The following is a 20095-nucleotide window of genomic DNA, read 5'->3' as shown; positions in this document are numbered from 1 at the left end:
AAGAGCACTTTCAGAAGACCTATGTTTGGTTACTAGCACCACACAGTAATTTCAGGGGATCCAGTGCTCTCTTTTGACCTTCTAGGTCACATGGTGCACAAATAGACAAGCAGGCACACATATGTACACATGAATATCTTTTGGATAATATTAAGTTATTTAAGAGAAATGTCTGGATTCTTCTAGCACAAGCACAGAATGTATGACAAATGCTCGTAGATTTTAGTTTACTATTACAAACTCATTATTTTTCATTAGAAGTCACACATGGGTTTAAGACCCTGAATAAGACTTCTTATCTTGGTTTAGAAACAATTGCAATATTGATTTAGCAGGTGGCCACCTCGATGACGAGAGGAAAACTGCTGCTCAAACCAATATTTAGAACCATGTGTGGAAGCACACACTTGTAATCCCAGCACTCTGGAAGTAGGAACAGAGGGATCAAACATGTATGTAATGAGAGGGCTACATATGTGATGAATGAGCTTGAAGCCAGCATAGGTTAGAAGGGACCCTGTCTCCACAATCAGTGAGACTCAGCGGCAGTGTGTGTGGCTTGAGGACAACGGCCTCCAGGACTTTGTTTTTCTGCACCTCGCTATTGAAGTTGCAGGAAGAATCAGGATCTCTGGGTTGATCCCTGATGATACAATTATTCCTTGATTTAGTTTCTTTATGAACATGTGCAGTAAGTAGCTCGTGGCTAGTCATCTAACTTTTTTGAGCCTTCAATTCAGCACTCAAGTCAGATTTTTTTTAAAGTGTGTGTGTGTGTGTGTTGTGTGTGTATGTGTGTGTGTGTTTATATACAACACATACATACATACATACATACATACATACATACATACATACATACATACATACATACATTACATATATACAGGAGTCCCCAGAGGCCGGAGGAAGGCTTCTGAAATGAGAATCACAGGTGATTGTGAGCCAACACATAAATACTGTGAACCAAACCCAGGCTCTTTGCTAAAGCAGTAAGAGCCGTTAACCACTGGCCCGACACTCAGACCCTTGAGCTGAGTCTTGAAAGAGTCAAATACCTAAAATATAACAGAGCTGAGTTGGAGATCCCAAGCCAGCGTTCTTTCCATTGTATCATAGTATCTAAATAGCAGGCTTCCTTCAGTTTGTTCACTTTCACTTTAGCCTAGAGTAAGATTGAAGACTTTTCCTAAAAATTTCCAAAGAAGGGCAATGATTCTTGAGTTTGTTTTTCTTCATTGTGTATACAGCCAAACTTACTATGGAAAGTAAGGACTCTGTTAGGAGATTGGTGCCTAGAGTTCTAGGATGAACCTACTTTTTAGTTCAAGTCCATTTTACAAACTTACTCTAAGAAGTAAAAAAACTTTGTTCACAGAGAGAAAGATGCATCAAATTGCCAGGAACAATTGGATGAATTCCGGAAACTGATTAGAACCTTCCAGAAATGGCTGAAAGAAACTGAAGGAAACGTTCCACCTGCAGAGACTTTCGTGAGTGCTAAGGAATTAGAGAAGCAGATTGAACACTTGAAGGTAGGTAAACAATAGAGTCCCCAGCAATCTGGCTAGACAGTTGTTTGCAAATTTATACGAACTGAACTCCAGATATGATACAGGAGGGTAGCATGACAAATACAGTTTATTCGTTCACATCAGAATTCCTTTCTTGGTGTGATTCCATATGCCCCACCAAGAGCTGAATATAGTAACATCAAAACCTGTTTCAAAACCAAAATCAGGCATAGTGGTACACACCTATAATCTCAAAACTTGGGAAATAGAAGAAGGAAAAATTCACGCCATAGCTGAGCATCAAGTTTGAGCCAGTCTAGGCTACTTGAAACATGGTTCCAAAAAACCAGCACAGGCTAATTTTTACATGCCTCTCATGATGTCATAGGAAATTTAAAATATATCATCAAAAGGATTTGTAAGATCCATTTCTTGAGAAGCTTACATTTTCATCTCAGAGCTAAGAACTGTTATTACTCATGCGTGAGAATTAGACAGCTGCGAATGAGCAGCTGACCAGACATTGGGTCAGGAAGCTGGGGCGAGCGGAACTAGAACTCTGGCTTGTGAGAAAAACAGGCCTGAAAAACAGCTTCATGGCAGGACCCCGGTTTCTGCTCTGACACATACTCACACAGCACCTCACTCTAAAAAAACTTTCATTTCTCTCTCAAAACAGCAAGCTGAAGCTAGAGCAGATGAAAGCGAAGAATTTGGTTACTTTCACATAATGGACTCTAAGAGAATTTGCTGATAGAATAGTTGAGGGAAGAAGAGATTCTTCAACCACCCAGCACCTTGTCCCCCAAATGAGAACCCTAATACAATCTAATAATTCCATATGCTAAGTCCTCAGGTCCAAGCGACTTAGTGCTTGTTGTTCACATGATGTCCAATAAATGGCACTGCATTGCTCTGAAAATTCTTATTCTGTTTTAAGTCTAAAACCTTAAACAATTAAGAGTGATAAGTGACTGATTTGACAAGCAGTGACTGCCTGCCTGTCCATTTGATGTGTGGCGCTTGTGAGCGTGCTAGACATTCTTCGTCTTGCTCTGCTGCTGCTCTATAAAGTAGAGTTCAAATCAAGCTAGGGTAGCTCTCAGTGATCTCACAGAGCAAGGTGCTAAAGGCCAAGACACATGTCTGCTCTGGAATGATCAGTGCCCTAGTTCCCTGGCAGGCTGTCATATCTTGGAGACTTAGCATTGCCTGGTTCTTTTCTCTGAAACCTGATGCACTTCTTTCCTAATGGCTTTCTGTGGTTGCTTGAACTCTGTCTGTAACCCAACATGAGCTTCCCTTAGTAAGTGTACAGTGTAGTCTCTAAGTCTATACAATTCGAGTAAGTGGTTTTCTGATTATTTCCTCTCTTCTTTTTCACACTTGAAAATCGCTTCTTTAACTCAATGTTTCCCTCCCTCCTTGTCTTTTATGCTCTCAAGTTCATTAACTATTCCTACTCTGTAATAACAATTATATGATAATGCACTTGATAAACCAAACTCTTGGAGCTGGGTCATAAAATCAGGCATGGAGACTCATAGAGTACTCAGGAGGCTAAGACAGAAACTTAAAGCCAACCTGGGCTACATAGTAAGAGACTTTCTTAAAAACCGAAACCAAATCCAAATAAGATGGTATGCATCTTTCATCCCCATTGGGGACAGAAGCAGGTGGGTCTCTGTGAGTGGAAGCCAGCTTGGTCCACACTGGGAATATTACATAGCCAGGATTATATACTAAGATCCCATTAGGGAAAAAAGCCAAAAAGCAACATAATAAGATACTGGCAGCCTGGAGTGCTTAAGACCCCATCTTAATAAATAAGTAAGCAAATAAATAGGTTAATGAAGCAGAAACTCTAAAAAGACAGTAAAATATATGAGTCAAGGGTGGGAGCTGTGTGGCAACCCTGTTCATTTCCATGTGTCTCCTTAGTAGGGGTGCCTAGCCACCAATACATGCTAATAAATATGTCACCAAATGACACAGAAGGTTCTGAAAAATTCTACAGAATCCTTAGCTGACTAAACCAGTATCTTATAATGACTGACTATATGAGCACAGTCTCTTTTTTCCTTCCTCCCTCCCTCCCTCCCTCCCTCACTTCCTTCCTTCCTTCCTTCCTTCCTTCCTTCCTTCCTTCCTTCCTTCCTTCCTTTTATGAGACAAAGTCTTACCATGGAGCTCTGACTGGTACAGGAATCACTATGTAGACTAGTCTGTCCTAGAACTCCCAGAGTCCCTCCTGCCTCTGCCTCCAAAGTACTAGGATTAAAGGCATGTGCCACTATATCCAGGATGGGCATAGCTTCTTGTCAGAATGGGAAGAGGCTTGCTGGAGAGATGGTTCAGGAGTTAAGAACTCTGTTGTTCTTCAGATGGCCCGGGTTTGGTTTGTAGCACCTATGTGGTGTATCACACCCGTCTGTAATTCCAGTCCTGGGGGATCTAATCCCTTCTTCTGACCTCTGCAGGCATCTGGCATGCACATGGAACATGTATATACATGCATGCAAACACTCAAAGTAAAATGGTAGGAACTGTGTCTACATCAGTTGTCCCTGCTGATGAGGGAAGGCCCAGCTGTTCTATTTACCACTCTGCTTCTTGTAACAGGGTCTCCTAGATGACTGGGCAGGTAAAGGAGTGCTGGTGGAGGAGATCAACACCAAGGGCACTGCCTTAGAAAGTCTCATCATGGACATCACAGCGCCTGATTCCCAGGCTAAGACAGGTGAGTGTGGGGTCTGCAGAATGAATGCATGTTGCACCACTCTTTGGTTGTGGCCTTTGAAGATACTTTTTGTTTAATTAAAACAAAAATAAAAGTTGAATATGGGAAAAGATCTACAAAGCAATATTCTCTTTCATTCTGATCTGTTTCTTACCATGTTGAGCAATGCTGCTCCATTTTGAAAAGTTTTCTTGAGAGTAAGTGAATTAGTGGGCCCACTTAGGGCTAACAAAGAATGCACAGTCACACAGGAGTTTTTCTGTTTTGAGCACGTAAACGATGTGCTGGTGTGATACCATTTTTAGCTATGGGTGAGTGTAAGGGTCTAGGGAGAGCCTAGGTATTTCCGAGTTTATTGGTACATCAAAAACTGACACACTTCTTCAAAGGGAACGTAAATGTTGTTCCCAGTTGTATGAGTAATCTCTGGCCATAGCCAAATCTTTTAAGCAAAATCAGCATGAGTTCACAGTTTTTTGTGGATTGTTAGTTGGAACCTTATATTATTCTTATTCATTATTTATATTTATTACCAGACTAAGTATACTCCTATAGACTTTTAAAAATCTAAGAAAAAGTTTATTCTCTCTCTCTTTCTCTTTATCACAAGAACAATGTCTTTTCTTTAGTACTTTAAAGTTGGTTTTATTTATTTATTTGTTGGCAGGTTTGGGGGTTGTTTGTTTGTGTATATGTATGTATTTGTGTGATGGGTGGATTGATTTCCAAGACAGTTTCTCCGCTGTCCTGGAGCTCACTTTACAGAGCTCTGGCCTCAGACTCACAGAGATGCACCTACCTCTGCCCCCCAAGTGCTGGGGTCGCAGGCGTGCGTCGTGACACACAGCACAGCGCCCCAGTGTGACCTCTGTATCCGCACAAAGGCCAAAACATACCCAGACACGTGCTACACATCCACATAGGAAATTAATAAATCTTTAAAAAATAAAATCTTGGCTGAATATTGGATATTGCGGGATGTAGAACATCTTCAACATTTATCAGGGTTTATCATTGTTTCCATTTTTTATAGTCATCAATCCTGAGAATACCATTTCATGTAAATATGAAGCACTAAATTATAGAGAATGTTTGTGTCCATTTTACAAAGTATCGAAAATTCTGTCCTAATCCTAAATTGAAGTTCACTGAATGATCTGGGCAATAGTGGCAAACATCGTTAATTCCAGCACTGGGATGGGGTAGGAGTGGGCAAAGGTAGGAGGGTCTCTGAGTTTGAGGCAAGCCTAGGCTACAGAGCCAGTTCTAGGATAGCCAGGGCTACAAAGAAACTGTCTGGGAGAAAAACAAAAAATAAATTCATTGAACAAATGTATTTATTTAGTTATGTATGTATGTATGTATGTATTTATTTAGATAAGGTTTCACTATATAGCTCTGACTGTTCTGGAACTCACCAGGTAGACCAAAATGGCCTTGAACCCACCGAGATCCATCTACCCTGCCCTTGCCTCTAAAGTGAATGTTCTGTCATACCCAGTTAATTGAATAAGTTTTGTTTGAGAAATTTAAATCAGTCTGACAGTCGTGTCCCACATCTTTAATCACAGCAGAAATAGGTGGATCTGAGCTTGAAGCCATCCTAGTCTACTACAGAGCAAGTTCTAGGGCAGTCAGGGCTGTACAGAGAACCCCAATATTAATAAACTAGCCACGGTGGCCCATGTCTACAATCCAAACCTTCTTTGGGATTGGAAGTAGAAGCAGGAGGATCAGAAGGTAAAGGCCACCTTTTGCTACATATTGAGTTTATATAATATACATTAGCCTTGTGTGTGTGTGTGAGAGAGAGAGAGAGAGAGAGAGAGAGAGAGAGAGAGAGAGAGAGGAGAGAGAGAGAGAGAGAGAGAGAGAGAGAGAGAGAAAGAGAAAGAGAAAGAGAAAGAAATAGAGATTTTCAAGAATTCAAAAAGCTGGCTAGAGAGATGTCTCAGTGGTTAAAAGCACTTAGGGCTCTTTCAGAGGACCAAGGCTACATTCCTAGCAACACGTAATGGTTTATAACTGATATCTTCTGTCTGTAAAGGCATTATATACACATGGTACACACATACATACATGCAGGCAAAACACCCATATACATAAAATTAAGTTTTTAAAGAAGAATTTCCTGGAGCCAGAGAGATGGATCAGCAGCTAAGAGCACTGACTGCTCTTCCAGAGGTCCTGAGTTCAATTCTCAGCAACCACATGGTGGCTCACAACCATCTGTCATGGGATCTGATGCCCTCTTCTGGTGTGTCTGAAGACAGCTACAGTATACTTATATATAATAAAATAAATCTTTAAAAAATATATAATCTTAGTAAGTTCATACCCTGATTTTATTATAGTCATGAATATTTCTCTGACTTTTAATATAATCTTAGTAATTTCATACCCTGATTTATATTGAACTTAGAAGCCACTTGAGAAGAATATAGGTGAAACTTTGGCTATTAGAAATAAGTCCAGATACCCACAGGCAAATTTTTAGAATGCTTATGAGCTGTATTTTCAGGGCTTATATCTGATTTCTGATAGAGGATGTAGAACCAAAGAGGTCATGAAGAAAAAAGAGCCACTTCCTATAGAAACAACATAAGAAGGGTTTTTCAGTAACCAACTTTTTATGTTAATTGTCCTTCATGTCCACTGCTTTTACAATGACAGACTTGATATTAAAGGTAATGCTTTAACTTTATTACAAATCCTCATTCTAAAATATGGCAGACACCATTCCAAAGATTTAATTGTTTAATAATTCCTGCTTCACAAAAATCAGAGAAGGTTTCAGGGAATGGAACTGAAGATTTAAGATGATTGTTATTTCTATAGAAAGAGGTACTAATCATTACTTCAGAAGAACTGAAACATAAGTGATACTTTGTTGCCTGGCAGTGACCTGTCTCTTTCCTTGAGTATGTTGTCTTGTGCTGTGTTAACTTTCCGATACCCAAGCTTAAGAAGAGAGCCAGAGAAGAAAAATGCTGTGCTTATATGTATTCCTAACACGTCGGTCTTGCCCTGTTTGTCTCCCTGTCCTTCTGCTCAGGTTCCGTACTACCCTCTGTAGGAAGCTCTGTAGGCAGTGTAAACGGATACCACACCTGCAAAGGTGAGAACCACATTTCAACAGTGCTTTCTTGTTGCCTGTGTTGAGACAATGTTCATGTTTGCTATGTATATGTTTCAATATGTGTGAAATAACAGCTGCCAGAAGGGACATGAAGGTAAAAATCTGGAGAGGAGCAACTGTGCTGTCAGCTGGTTATAGGCTAAACAGGTTCACATTTAGAACTGAAGTTTCCGAGCAAACATACTGGGTCACCATATTAGGTCAATAAAGAAAGACCTGCAAGAAAGTGCATGTGGATCTATGAGTTACAAAGAAGCTGTTCTAAAGCCAGATGTAGAGATAGTGATCTATAAACCCAGCGTGTGGAAGGTAAAGGCAAGAAGATTAGAAGTTCAGGCTTTGGCTTGCCTTTCTACATCAGACTATCTCAAAACAAACAGAAAGTTAATCTAGCAGTAATATTGCTATCTCCAGGCTGAAATAGTCTCTAAACTATCTCTGAGTAGTTTGAAGAAGAGGGGCCAGAAGAATGTTCAAAGTTGATTAATCCCAACAATATGCTAAAATTAACATCTTACTTCATTTCCTCACTTCTGTTATTGCCATATATTTACTCAGCATTTTATGGTATTCATTTGAATATAAAATGCCAAAGCCAGAAAGCAGATTAGTGTTATGCTTTTTACTTTGTTTATGTAAACAGGAACTTTGGAGGAAGGTAATCACAAGTTGACTGGAGGATTAGGAGGGATGCTTGATCCTGACAGATCGTTTAGGAGTGAAAAATGAAGGGGAGAAGGATTACCAATCTCATTGTTTTTTCCACGATGCTAGATCTTACAGAGATTCAATGTGACATGTCTGATGTAAATTCCAAGTATGATAAACTGGGAGACGCGCTGCGGGAACGCCAGGAAAGCCTTCAGACTGTCCTCAGCAGAATGGAGGAGGTCCAGAAGGAGGCGAGCTCTGTATTACAGTGGTTAGAATCAAAAGAAGAAGTTCTGAAAGGCATGGATGCCTCTTTGTCTCCAACCAAGACAGAAACAGTAAAAGCCCAAGCAGAATCTAATAAGGTACTGTGTTTCCATAGTGAGCTGCACCTGAACAGGACGGGAAGCGGCTCCTTACAGGTGCTCCTGCCCCAGTCTAGGGCCTGAGCCAAACGGACTCTATTCTTGACTGAAATTGGTGTTATGCTTGCCCTTGAAAATGTTAACATTACCTCATTCCAGTCTCCTTGAGAATTTTTGTTACCTATAAAATAAGAAATTGTTATAATTCAGATTTGGGGTGGACGGGCCATGTTTTCAGAAAGTGGCTAGCTCCCTCCTTTCCCCCACAGTATTAGCTCACTGAGAACTGAGTCTTATTTTCTATGTGATGCAACTAGATAGCTTAGCTTTTCTTGTCCAGGCATTTTTGCAACTCTTAGGGGGACCTAAAATTTGTGGATACATATTTATTTTTGTTAGGATCACTTGATGCTCTTGCAGAAGACCCAAGTTGAATTACTAGCTAGCACCCACCATCTATAACTCTGACTCCTTCAGCAGGCTTCCTCCAGCATCGGGCACTCATGTGATACAAAAACAGCAGACAAATACTCAAACTAATATTAATTTAATGTTTAAAGTTATATGTGGACTAGAGAAATTGTCAGACACATAGAAATTTTCTTATTAGAAATTTTCTTCAAAAATTGTAATGTCCCAGTTTGTGGCATATCAGCTCTCCACCGACCAAAATACTGCCATCATCTTACCTTGGCACTTCTGATTAGTAAGAAGTGATGGTCCCCACTCAGTTGAGTTCATTGATGTGTTGTACTTAAAAGAGCTCAGATCCTACCATTTTCATTTTAAAGTAAATTCTGAATCAAAGAACTTGAATGCATTAAGTTCGAGGAGTGAGCCATGAGCAACTGAGACCTCCATCTTAGTTGGTCTTCCAGACTTCTCCCATACACAAAGCTGTGCCTTCTGCCCAGAAGCTCATGGCATATATATTGTACTTTTTCCTAGGCTTTCCTGGCTGAATTGGAGCAGAATTCCCCCAAAATCCAGAAAGTAAAGGAAGCCCTGGCTGGATTACTGGAAGCATATCCCAATTCACAAGAAGCAGAAAACTGGAGGAAAATGCAAGAGGACCTCAGTGAGTCATCACAGGGATGCTTCATTCTTAAAATATCTTGTCTGGGGCTGCAGAGACAGCCCAACAGTTAAGATCACTGTCTGCTCTTCAAGAGGACCCAAGTTCCAATTCCCAGCACCCACGTGGCAGCTCACAACTGTCTGTAACTCCAGGTCCAGGGTATAAAACACCCACATACAGACAAACATGCAGGCAAAACAACAATGCACATAAAATTAAAATAAATTACTTTTTAAAAATCTTGTCTCTAAAACAAATTAAAAATGTCAGTACACACTAAAAATCTGGAACTAATTTCAATTAACTTTTGTAAGGAAGCAAAATGCCTATCTGTCTAGGACCAGATAATGACCTGAACAGGGGAAATTTTAGAAATTCAAGTCAGGAGAAATCTGGCTTTCTAGGACAAGTCAAGCTGATAGTCTACTCTGATCAGAAGCTAAAGAGAATATTGGGGATAAAAATGAAAGTGGGAATCTCAGCACTCGGGAGGCAGAGGCAGGTAGATCTCTCTGAATGCAAGGCCAAAAAGCAAGGAAGAAAGGAAGGACGGAAGAAAACAAGTGTCTTTAACCAGCACTTGGTGATGGAGCAAGTAGTTCTCTGAAAAGCTGAGCCAGCCAGGGCTACGTGACGAGACCCTGCCTCAAAAACAAAAGCACACCAACACCTGGACTTAGAGAGCCAGCTCAGTGCTTACAGCACATACTGCTCTTACAGCAGAGCAGGGTCACAACACCCATGTTGGTTATTTCACAGCCTTCTGTAACTCAAGCACCATCATATCTGAGAGCACTGCAATCGTGTGCAAATATTCACACACAGACATACACATTTAAAATTAAATTAAGAGAAAAATGAGAAATAATCTGATAAAGAGATTAAATAATTTGTGTGTTCATGGTATTTAATTATACATAATATAAATGGATATTTGTAACAAATTTCTTGGAAAATGTTTATAATGGTACTATAATATATGTGATCTGTCTTATACAGAGCATGCGGCAGACAGGGGCCTTCCATACAGTTTCATCGCATGTAGCTTCCTGTCACTACCAGCCTAAGGAACACACAGAACTATTTGTAATACTTTAGTTTTAGATGGTTTAAGGTTATTTTTAATTTTTAAAAATATTAAATAGGGGTTCTTGTGTCACTTCCTGTAGTACATAAGGAGTACAGCTTAGAGACCAAGCTAACTGCATTCTCTCTCATTTCCTCTCCACAGATTCCCGATGGGAAAAGGCCACCGAGGTTACTGTGGCTCGCCAAAAGCAGCTAGAGGAATCTGCAAGCCATCTGGCCTGCTTCCAGGCTGCAGAGTCCCAGCTCCGCCCTTGGCTGATGGAAAAGGAGCTGATGATGGGAGTTCTTGGTCCCCTGTCTATTGACCCCAACATGTTGAATGCCCAGAAGCAGCAGGTCCAGGTGAGCCATGCTACTTAATGCCTAGATCAAACAAGTAGGCATCATGGAGTCTGGGATTCAGTGCTGCTCCCACCAGGTAGAGTTCATCATAGCCCCAGACAAGGTTCACCTTTCTCAGCTTAATAAGAGTGTATTGTGAGATGTTCATCAAGATGCCCATCAGGTAATAAACAGAACTCTTACCGACATCATTAACAGGCAGTAAGGTCAATGAATTTAAAAAGGGGGAATGCACTATAGTGCCATCCCTGAATATAAAAACACGTACTTTAAAAGACAAAAACCATCCTACTATTATGAAAATAGTTCTGATTCTCTGGATTCTGAAAGGGCGTAGGCACTATAACATACACTTGGACCATCCTTCGAGAACTATATCTTCCCCATTCTCTGTGAAGATTTAATCTGTAGACTATGGCATCAGAACAGCCTCCCAATTACATACAACTTCCATACCTGAGTCTATTCAAAAGCTCAGTGTTCTTGGCTGCCTATTGAACAATCTAAGTTCTTGTTCAGTGTAGTGTATCAGGCCTTTTACAGTCTGGTCCTAGCCTATTTTGCCAGCTTCATTTATTAAGAAACCTATGTTGATCCTAGGCCCTCCCAGAGGCACCCTTCACTAGTCTCCGTGCTGTTTTGAATATTCGAGTCAAGCAGGGACATGTGTGTGAGCACATACATGTGGAGGTCAGAAACCTCTAGACTCTAGGGATGGAACTCAAGTCATAGTCTTAGTGGCAAGTGCCCTTACGTCCTGAGCCACCTCACTGGCCCATTAGTTCACTCTTCTTGTGATAGCTGGGGTAGCTTTTCTGATTCTCCTCTTTGGCCTGTTGTTTCTAGCCCAACATACTTAATCAGTCCTATTCCAGATTTGATTTATAATCTTTACCCTCATTGCATTTTATTATAGTCCACTTTTTCACACCTGTTATTTCTTGAGGTCATGTCTTATTTTGTAAAAATGTTATACATTGTCCATGAACTGCCTTGTTTAGTTTTTACAGAAGCTGAGATAATAACTTTACTATCCTTGTCTTTCTAAGGGAGCTAAGGTTTGAAGGTAGTTTTAGAAGCTTTTTAGAGATATACAGCTAGGGTAATACAGCCAGGATTGGGGCACAGGCACTCAGGCCTCAGCACTTGAAATTCCAATGTCTTTGGTGAGAGCAGCAGAGATTAATAATAAATTAATTAAAAGCATGGTGCTTGCTTTAATGACAGTCTTTCTCTAACTGTGTTGTGTTATAGTGTTTAGTTGGTATATGGAATTCCAGTAAAGAAAGATCAGATGCCTGCAGAGTCTGAGCTTAGTGAGACTGTGACTAACACGGAGCGGTGTGTGAACTTTCAGAGGACCAGTGTGAACTGCCTGATGAAGTTTAGCCCATTTTCTCAGTCTGCGATGACCATAACAACCAAACTAAAACAAAGTAGAAAAAATAAAGGAGAAAATTACAATCAGTGATTCTTTCAGAATAAAGTTGTATTAAGCAATTCTTAAAGAATTATCTTAGTAATCTGGTCCTAGAGTTTTCTGGCATATTTTCAAAATGGGCTGGCACAGTCCAAACTCAGTTTTTGTTTTGATACTGCTTTTAGATCTGCTTTCCCTGTCTAAACATCTCCACGTTATTTCTGTTCCAGTTTATGCTGAAGGAATTTGAAGCACGAAGGCAGCAGCATGAGCAGCTGACTGAGGCAGCTCAGGGCATCCTCACGGGTCCTGGAGATGTGTCTCCCTCTGCCAGCCAAGTACACAAAGATCTGCAAAGCATCAGTCAGAAGTGGGTTGAGCTCACCGACAAGCTTAACTCCCGTTCCACCCAAATTGACCAAGCTATTGTTAAAAGTACCCAATACCAAGACTTGCTCCAGGACTTATCAGAAAAGGTGAAGGCAGTTGGACAGCGACTGAGTGGCCAGTCAGCCATCAGCACCCAACCTGATGCTGTGAAGCAGCAGCTAGAGGAGACCAGTGAGATTCGGTCTGACTTGGGACAACTAGACGATGAGATGAAGGAGGCTCAGACGCTGTGCCAAGAACTCTCACTGCTCATTGGCGAGCAGTACCTCAAGGATGAGCTGAAGAAACGTTTGGAGACAGTTGCCCTGCCACTCCAAGGCTTAGAAGACCTCGCAGGTGAGAATAACAAGCGAAAGGAATGGCGAGGCCGGCCAGAATCTAGAATGACCCTTCCGTCAGTTCTCGGGGCTAGCATGAGATTCACTTACCCGTCCTTCTAGTGACAGTGAGACTTGAGTGGTTATTATCCAGTGAGCACTGGTGTGTGTAGAGCGTCCCATGACCACCACAGTACTGGAGATAAAGCTCTAAGGCCACATCAGCGAGCCTGCACACACTCACCTCTGAACACATTGATGGGTGCAGTTATACACACACTTTTAAATACCCAGCCCTTGTTTTCTCTGTGTTGCTGATGCACATGCCTATTCCCAACCCCGTGAGTGCAAAATTAGAGTGTATTTGGGGATTTTTAAGATTTTTAGTAATCTTTATCATTTGCTTACACGTAGTTTCTTATCTGTGGAATGAGAGTACAAGGACTTATGAGCTGCCATGTTGGTGCTAGAAACCAAACATGGGTTGGTCCTCTCCAAGAGCACTGAGTACTGCTAACTGCTTAGTTAGCCATCTCTCCTTTTTGTTTTGGTTTGGTTTGGTTTGGTTTTTTCACCATACGATGTTTCTGTGTAACAATAGCCCTGGTTTTCCTAGATCTTAATTTGTACATCAGGCTGGCCTTGAACTCACAGAGATCAACCTGCCTCTGCCTCCTCAGATTAAAGGCATGTGCCATCACACTGCCCCCACCTTTTGATGAAAATTTTTGTATTAAATTTGTCCCTCTTCTGGAAATGATATGACTTTCAGGTTTTTGTTTGTTTTTGTTTGTTTGTTTTGTTTTTTGGTTGGTTGTTTTTTTTTTTTATTTCATATGCATTGGTGTTCTGCCTGCATGTGTCTATGTAAGGAGAGGGTGTCAGATCCCCTGGAACTGGACTTACAGACAGTTGTGAGTTGTCATGTGGTTGCTGGGAATTGAACCTGGGTCCACTGGAAGAAAAGCCAATACTCTTAACCACTGAGCCATCTCTCCAGCCCCACTTTTAGTTTTTATTGACTTAAATGTGTCAGGTCATGTTACATGGTTGATCAGAGGATTGAGTATATATAGGAACCTGGTTTTGTTCTTATTTTTATGTCAGACTCAATTATTATTTGTTACTTATTCTTAAGATTTGACCATACACTGTTAGCAAACGTTTTAAATTCCATGTTCAGGCCTGATTGATCTTAATTTCATTTTCTTATGTCAGCTGACCGCATGAACAGACTCCAGGCAGCTCTTGCCAGCACCCAGCAATTCCAGCAAATGTTTGATGAGCTGAGGACCTGGTTAGATGAAAAACAAAGTCAGCAAGCAAAAAACTGCCCAATTTCTGCAAAATTGGAAAGGCTCCAGTCTCAGCTACAAGAGAATGAAGAGTTTCAGAAGAACCTTAATCAGCACAGTGGTTCCTATGAGGTGATCGTGGCTGAGGGGGAGTCTCTGCTGCTTTCTGTGCCCCCTGGAGAAGAGAAAAAGACTTTACAAAACCAACTGGTTGAACTCAAAAGCCATTGGGAAGATCTTAATAAAAAAACTGTAGACAGACAGTCTAGGCTCAAGGACTGTATGCAGAAAGCTCAGAAGTATCAGTGGCATGTGGAAGACCTTGTGCCCTGGATAAAAGATTGCAAGTCCAAGATGTCTGAGTTGCAGGTTACCCTGGATCCAGTACAACTAGAGTCTAGCCTCTTAAGGTCAAAGGCTATGCTGAATGAGGCAGAGAAGCGCCGCTCCCTGCTGGAAATACTGAATAGTGCTGCTGACATTCTTATCAATTCTTCAGAAATTGATGAAGATGAGATCCGAGATGAGAAGGCTGGACTCAACCAGAACATGGATGCCATTACTGAGGAGCTGCAGGCCAAAACAGGCTCTCTAGAAGAAATGACTCAGAGGCTCAAGGAGTTCCAGGAAAGCTTTAAGAACATTGAAAAGAAAGTTGAAGGAGCCAAACACCAGCTTGAAATCTTTGATGCCTTGGGCTCTCAAGCCTGTAGTAACAAGAATCTGGAGAAGCTAAAGGCTCAGCGAGAAGTGCTGCAGGCCTTGGACCCTCAGGTAGACTATCTGCGGGACTTCACTCGGGGACTCGTAGAGGATGCCCCAGATGGATCTGATGCTTCCCCACTCGTGCACCAAGCTGAGCTTGCACAGCAGGAGTTCTTAGAAGTGAAGCAAAGAGTGAACAGTAGCTGCCTGACCATGGAGAACAAGCTAGAGGGGATCGGGCAGTTTCACTGTCGAGTCCGAGAAATGTTTTCTCAATTGGCTGACCTGGATGATGAGCTAGATGGCATGGGAGCCATTGGTAGAGACACAGATAGCCTCCAGTCACAAATTGAGGACATACGGCTATTCCTTAACAAAATCCAAGCCCTCAGGCTTGACATAGAGGACTCTGAAGCAGAGTGTCGAAAAATGTTGGAGGAAGAGGGGACTTTAGACTTACTGGGTCTCAAGAGGGAGCTAGAAGCCCTTAACAAGCAGTGTGGTAAACTGACAGAGCGAGGGAAAGCTCGCCAGGAGCAGCTAGAGCTGACGCTGGGCCGAGTAGAGGACTTCTACAGTAAACTGAAAGCGCTCAATGATGCTGCCACTGCTGCAGAGGAGGGAGAAGCTCTTCAGTGGATTGTGGGGACTGAAGTCGATGTCATCAACCAGCAACTAGCAGATTTCAAAGTAAGTTTTGCCCCCTTTTTATTTCCTTTCTCTCATTAATGCTTACACTTTAGATATCAGTAGAGAGTCCGTTTTGTCACTTGGGTCAGGTTTCTTATCTTTACTTTCATTACCACCAAAACACTGTGTAGAGTCTTAAGAGTCTCTTGGATGTCTAAGAAGACGGCTTTGAACATTTTTCTTTTGTGGTTTCCTTCTATCTTTACAGCCAATTAAGGGTATGGAAAAAAGCCTTGTCTCTTAGTCTAAGAATCTCTTCATGATTTCTTCAACTTTCAAGTTAACAGATTTGGTAACTGCAGTGAAAGTGTTCATAGTCCTGCTTCTCAGACTGAGCTGTGAGCCTTCTCCTGAAATGTTAATTCTGCACATATTTTCAGAGGGACTTTATTGATAGATTATGAAACAATGTAAGGTTTTCATGAATTATTAAGTGAAACACTGAATCAAAGAAATTTCTGATTTGCAAGAAGCAGCCTTTAACTCCTGACCCCTCGTGTACAAATCCCTTGCCTGTAGGAGAGTTTGTGAAATCTTACTTATAAAATGTTTAGTCTCTTAACATTGTTACATTTTCTGGTACTGAGATTTTGTGAGTCAAACAATAGGATCAAATGTCCAGAACCCAAAATATTGATTTACTGGTCAAGTACTTATGTGTTGGGTCTTGGCTCGCACTGTGAGCCTGTGCTCAAGAGTTCCTGGAGTTACAAATGCCTCAAGTACCTCACTCTGCTGGCACACCCCTCATGGCACATGGGATGGTTCGGAAGTAATGTGTGTTGTACTACATTCTATCGCCAATGCTAATTATTTCCACAGATAACACTCCTTATCGGAATGTGCATGGTAGCACACACCTATAGTCTCGGGTCTTAGGCAACTGATATAGGATTGCAAGTTCTCAGGCAACCTATATAGTAAGGCCTTATCTCAAAAAGGAGAAAGGGGCTACTGGCACCAAAGCAGGGGCGCAGTGACCCTGGGAGGTTATAACATTATAGACAGATCCTAGTGTGATATTGGCAAAAGCCACGTTTGGAGATAGTGTAATCTGTAGCTACAAAAGATCATCATATTTGAGTGTCTTGGTAGTTAGAGAATATTCAGACCCATGGCATATATACCTCTGTTTCATTAGCAACGTGGCCTGTTCTGTGTTAGCTCATACGTTGTTTCCTTTTCTGTTCAAAGGTCCTTGTAAGCAGAAACTTATATAAGTTTGCGTCAATTTTTTACGGTTTACCAGGATCTGAGTTACTTAAAATTAGCTGTCTAATCAGATAAATGATTTTTTGTTTAGAAAACTGACTCCCTATAGGCTCCAAAACAGTTATATCTCAACAGATCCTAGTTTGTGAAGGAATTATTTTAAATTTTTTTTGCATAGGTCTATATTGAGCCTCCCACTTGCTAGGCAAGTATTCTGCTGAGCTGTAACCCCAACCTGCCTCATTTTCTCAGCAGTGTATTGTCATTCATTTTCCCTAAAGGGTGCAAGCTAACATTAGAAAGAAGGTATTCTTGGAGCGGTATTTTTGAGGACTCAGGAGATAGTCGAGGCTATTTTATAGTAAATGTTCCTGCATCACTGTGGTATGAGTGCCTACTAAAGTGCTTATTTGTTGAGCCAATGTTATCAAAAGCCTCAGTGAACCAGACAAGGGGCTCTGCTTGATGGGTACTCAGGCGCTGCAGTGTCAGCCAGTAGCCTGTCCCAATCAAGACAGGAAGGCCCAGACTGTTCAGTCTCCAATCGTAAGCTCCCCCAAGAAGGTACTATTGGTGTCTATAGAGGATCTAGTCCAAGAACATCTAATCCAGAACAGGGTTGTTGAGCCCAGAAGTCAAGACAGGCAAGGAGAGTTACTCAGATTGATCACAACAACCAATGATGAATCGTTCAACTGCAAGTGATGTTTCTCAGCTTGGATCCTCAGTCTTGAAGTTGGCCATATCAGTTCATAACCTCAGCCTATAGGTTCCAATCTCACCATGGCCATAAACACTTTAACAAGTCTTGTTTCATTGAAATCACAAGAGATGGATGACCTCAAGAAACAAATGGCCAGTGTACTCTGTATACTCACCAAGGTAGCTGATCAGGCTGACCTTGACCATGCTAGAGCTGCAGTAGGAGGCCATTATGTGCAGATGGATGGTTCCTCAGCTGCACCTTAGTCTACAGTGTTATATCCCTTTGATGAGACTCAGCCAGCAAGCTTCAGTAAAGGACTAATCATAGACCAGGGGGAAAGCTTACTTGTGGTTTCTACAGGTCAGATTGGTTATATAGATACATAGTAAGGAGATAATTTTTTAATTTTCCCCACTACCGTGATGTTAGGAATTACATTCTTCTCTCTGTGTAGATGGCTCAATTAACTACCTATTGAAAATTATTTTAGAAAAAACCCAGAGTAGAAAATCGCAATATAACAATGAAAAACAGTACACATTTCAAAACAATATAGCATAACAATATAGCATAACAAGGTTACCAGTGTACCGCTGCCATCACTCCCACAGCAGTTGCTGGGCCTGCCTGTAGAAATCTAATCTTCAGTGAGCTACAGAAGGAGGTAAACAAGCCTGTGAAAATTGTGTTAGTCAGGCATGGTGGCACAGCATATGGGAGGCTATGGTTGGAAGATCATGAGTTCAAGACCGGCCTGTCCTACATAAGTAAGACCTTGTTTCAGAAGCAAGCAAAAATACACACTTACATCAAAAAGAACCCATAAAGGGCATAAGTTGTGTTTGAATTTAGTAAGTATTTTTCCCTTGGTTTAAAACAGTGATTTTCAACCTGCCTAATGCTGTAATCCCTTAATAAAGTTCTTCATGTGTCGTGACCCCCCAAACCATAAAAATTATTTTTGTTGCTACTTCATAACTATAATTTTGTCACTGTTATGAATCATGAGGTAAATATCTGAAATGCAGATGGCCCTAGGCGACCCCTGTTAAAGGGTCATTTGGATAACCCAAGGAGTCACAGCCCACAGACTGAGAACTACTGGTTTAGGGAGATGTTCTGGACTTTGATGAAGCTGGAAGGTTCACTGGGTGAGCTTTATGTCTAGCATGTTAGTTCCCTAAGAACGCCCCGTGTTCAGTAGCTGTTTAGCTGTCCCCAGCTAGCTTTGCTGTGTTCTAAGAATAAGCTGCTACCACCCAGTATTATGGTTATAAAGGCTGGAACCAGTCAGCTGGGTACTGGCAGGTGTTTATCTACAGGCTGAGCGTGTTGACAAGGCAAGCCTAGAAGTGAAGGGGAAGGTTGCTGAAATATTTTGTTGAAGTCAGTATGTACTTACTATAAAACAGTCAATACCTCTACCATTCTCCCAGTTGATGGTTAAGTCAGAATCCTGTTCACTAGATTTCCTAATAGGGAGGCTTTTTTTTTTTTTTTTCTTCTTTTTTCTTTTGGCCTCTTCCCAGCAAAGGACTTTGGCCAGGAAGGAGGGGCCCTCTCTTGGCTGAGCTCTTGGGAAATGAGAACAATAAGAGAGGCAAGCTCTCAATCAGTTACCCAGGCCTTTAGAACTTGCAGAAAGGTCTTCTGGACCCATTCTACAGATGAAATCTTGTTCACGATGGGAGTAAGTGTTGAGTTTCTGGACTGATGTCTTGTAGTTCGGAAGTCAACTAATCTTCCCTTGCTCCAGCAGTGACTCAGCAAAACATTTTCAATAAGAAAAATCAAACGAATATAAGTATTTAGAGGCATTTTAGCTTAAAGTTTTTCTTTTTAGTGGTCTCACACTTAGCACAAAATCTAATGAAAGATAAGACTCTGTGAGGCAGCCACAGGCCATTCTTTGATCTGACTGTGGGGAAGAGGTGGATTGTCCACTCTATGAAGCCTTCAGGGTCACTTGGGACTGCAATTTTGATAAACCATAGAGTTGCAGTTAGTCTGTGGAGAAAATGGTTTCCCAAAGTTACTATTCCTAAGGAAGGTTTTCCTTTTATCACCTCCACAGAATTTGTAGAATCTGGTTGGCTAGTAAGTATCATTTAGACACCAACAGAAGAAGCCTTTTCATTCTAAGCAGATAAAGTCCTCAGTCATCCCACACTGGGACATTTACCAAGGCCTCTTCTCTCTGCTACTTTGTGTGGGAAATAGAAAGGAAGGGGCTTTTTCAGAAATCATGGCTGTGGAGCATGTTTTCAGAAAATGGTGAGGAGAAGATGTTAGCTAATCTTTTCAGGAAATTCCGTTTCTGAGGAAAAGGAATTGCGTTTGTCTAATAAGAGAGGAGGGACCTTTGTTTGTAACATTGAAACTTGAGCCAAAGATTCCCCTAGTGTGACCTTCCTGGGAAGGGTAAAGGGGAAAAAAACAAAA

At 41.3% G+C, this 20095-nt stretch overlaps 1 protein-coding gene across 31 annotated transcripts in view; it reads left to right on the top strand.

Annotated features, from left to right (window-relative positions):
• Nucleotides 1–20095, top strand: part of Macf1 (microtubule-actin crosslinking factor 1) — a 325299-nt gene that overhangs the window by 230708 nt on the left and 74496 nt on the right. For 28 of the 31 annotated variants that reach the window (NM_001135758.3, XM_063288002.1, XM_063287999.1 and 25 more), the window contains 8 exons: nucleotides 1379–1535; nucleotides 4137–4254; nucleotides 7310–7372; nucleotides 8168–8409; nucleotides 9358–9487; nucleotides 10719–10918; nucleotides 12569–13064; nucleotides 14264–15735. In NM_001135758.3, coding sequence (NP_001129230.2) covers nucleotides 1379–1535; nucleotides 4137–4254; nucleotides 7310–7372; nucleotides 8168–8409; nucleotides 9358–9487; nucleotides 10719–10918; nucleotides 12569–13064; nucleotides 14264–15735 — 2878 coding nt within the window. The remainder of the gene's footprint in view (nucleotides 1–1378; nucleotides 1536–4136; nucleotides 4255–7309; nucleotides 7373–8167; nucleotides 8410–9357; nucleotides 9488–10718; nucleotides 10919–12568; nucleotides 13065–14263; nucleotides 15736–20095) is intronic. The other 3 variants (XM_063288013.1, XM_063288015.1, XM_063287990.1) reach the window with 1 other exon arrangement.

Source organism: Rattus norvegicus, chromosome 5 (assembly GCF_036323735.1).
Source record: "Rattus norvegicus strain BN/NHsdMcwi chromosome 5, GRCr8, whole genome shotgun sequence".
NCBI classification, from domain to species: Eukaryota; Metazoa; Chordata; class Mammalia; order Rodentia; family Muridae; genus Rattus; species Rattus norvegicus.
Note: the sequence above shows the minus strand (reverse complement) of the source record. Positions and strands in the feature narration are given on the sequence as shown.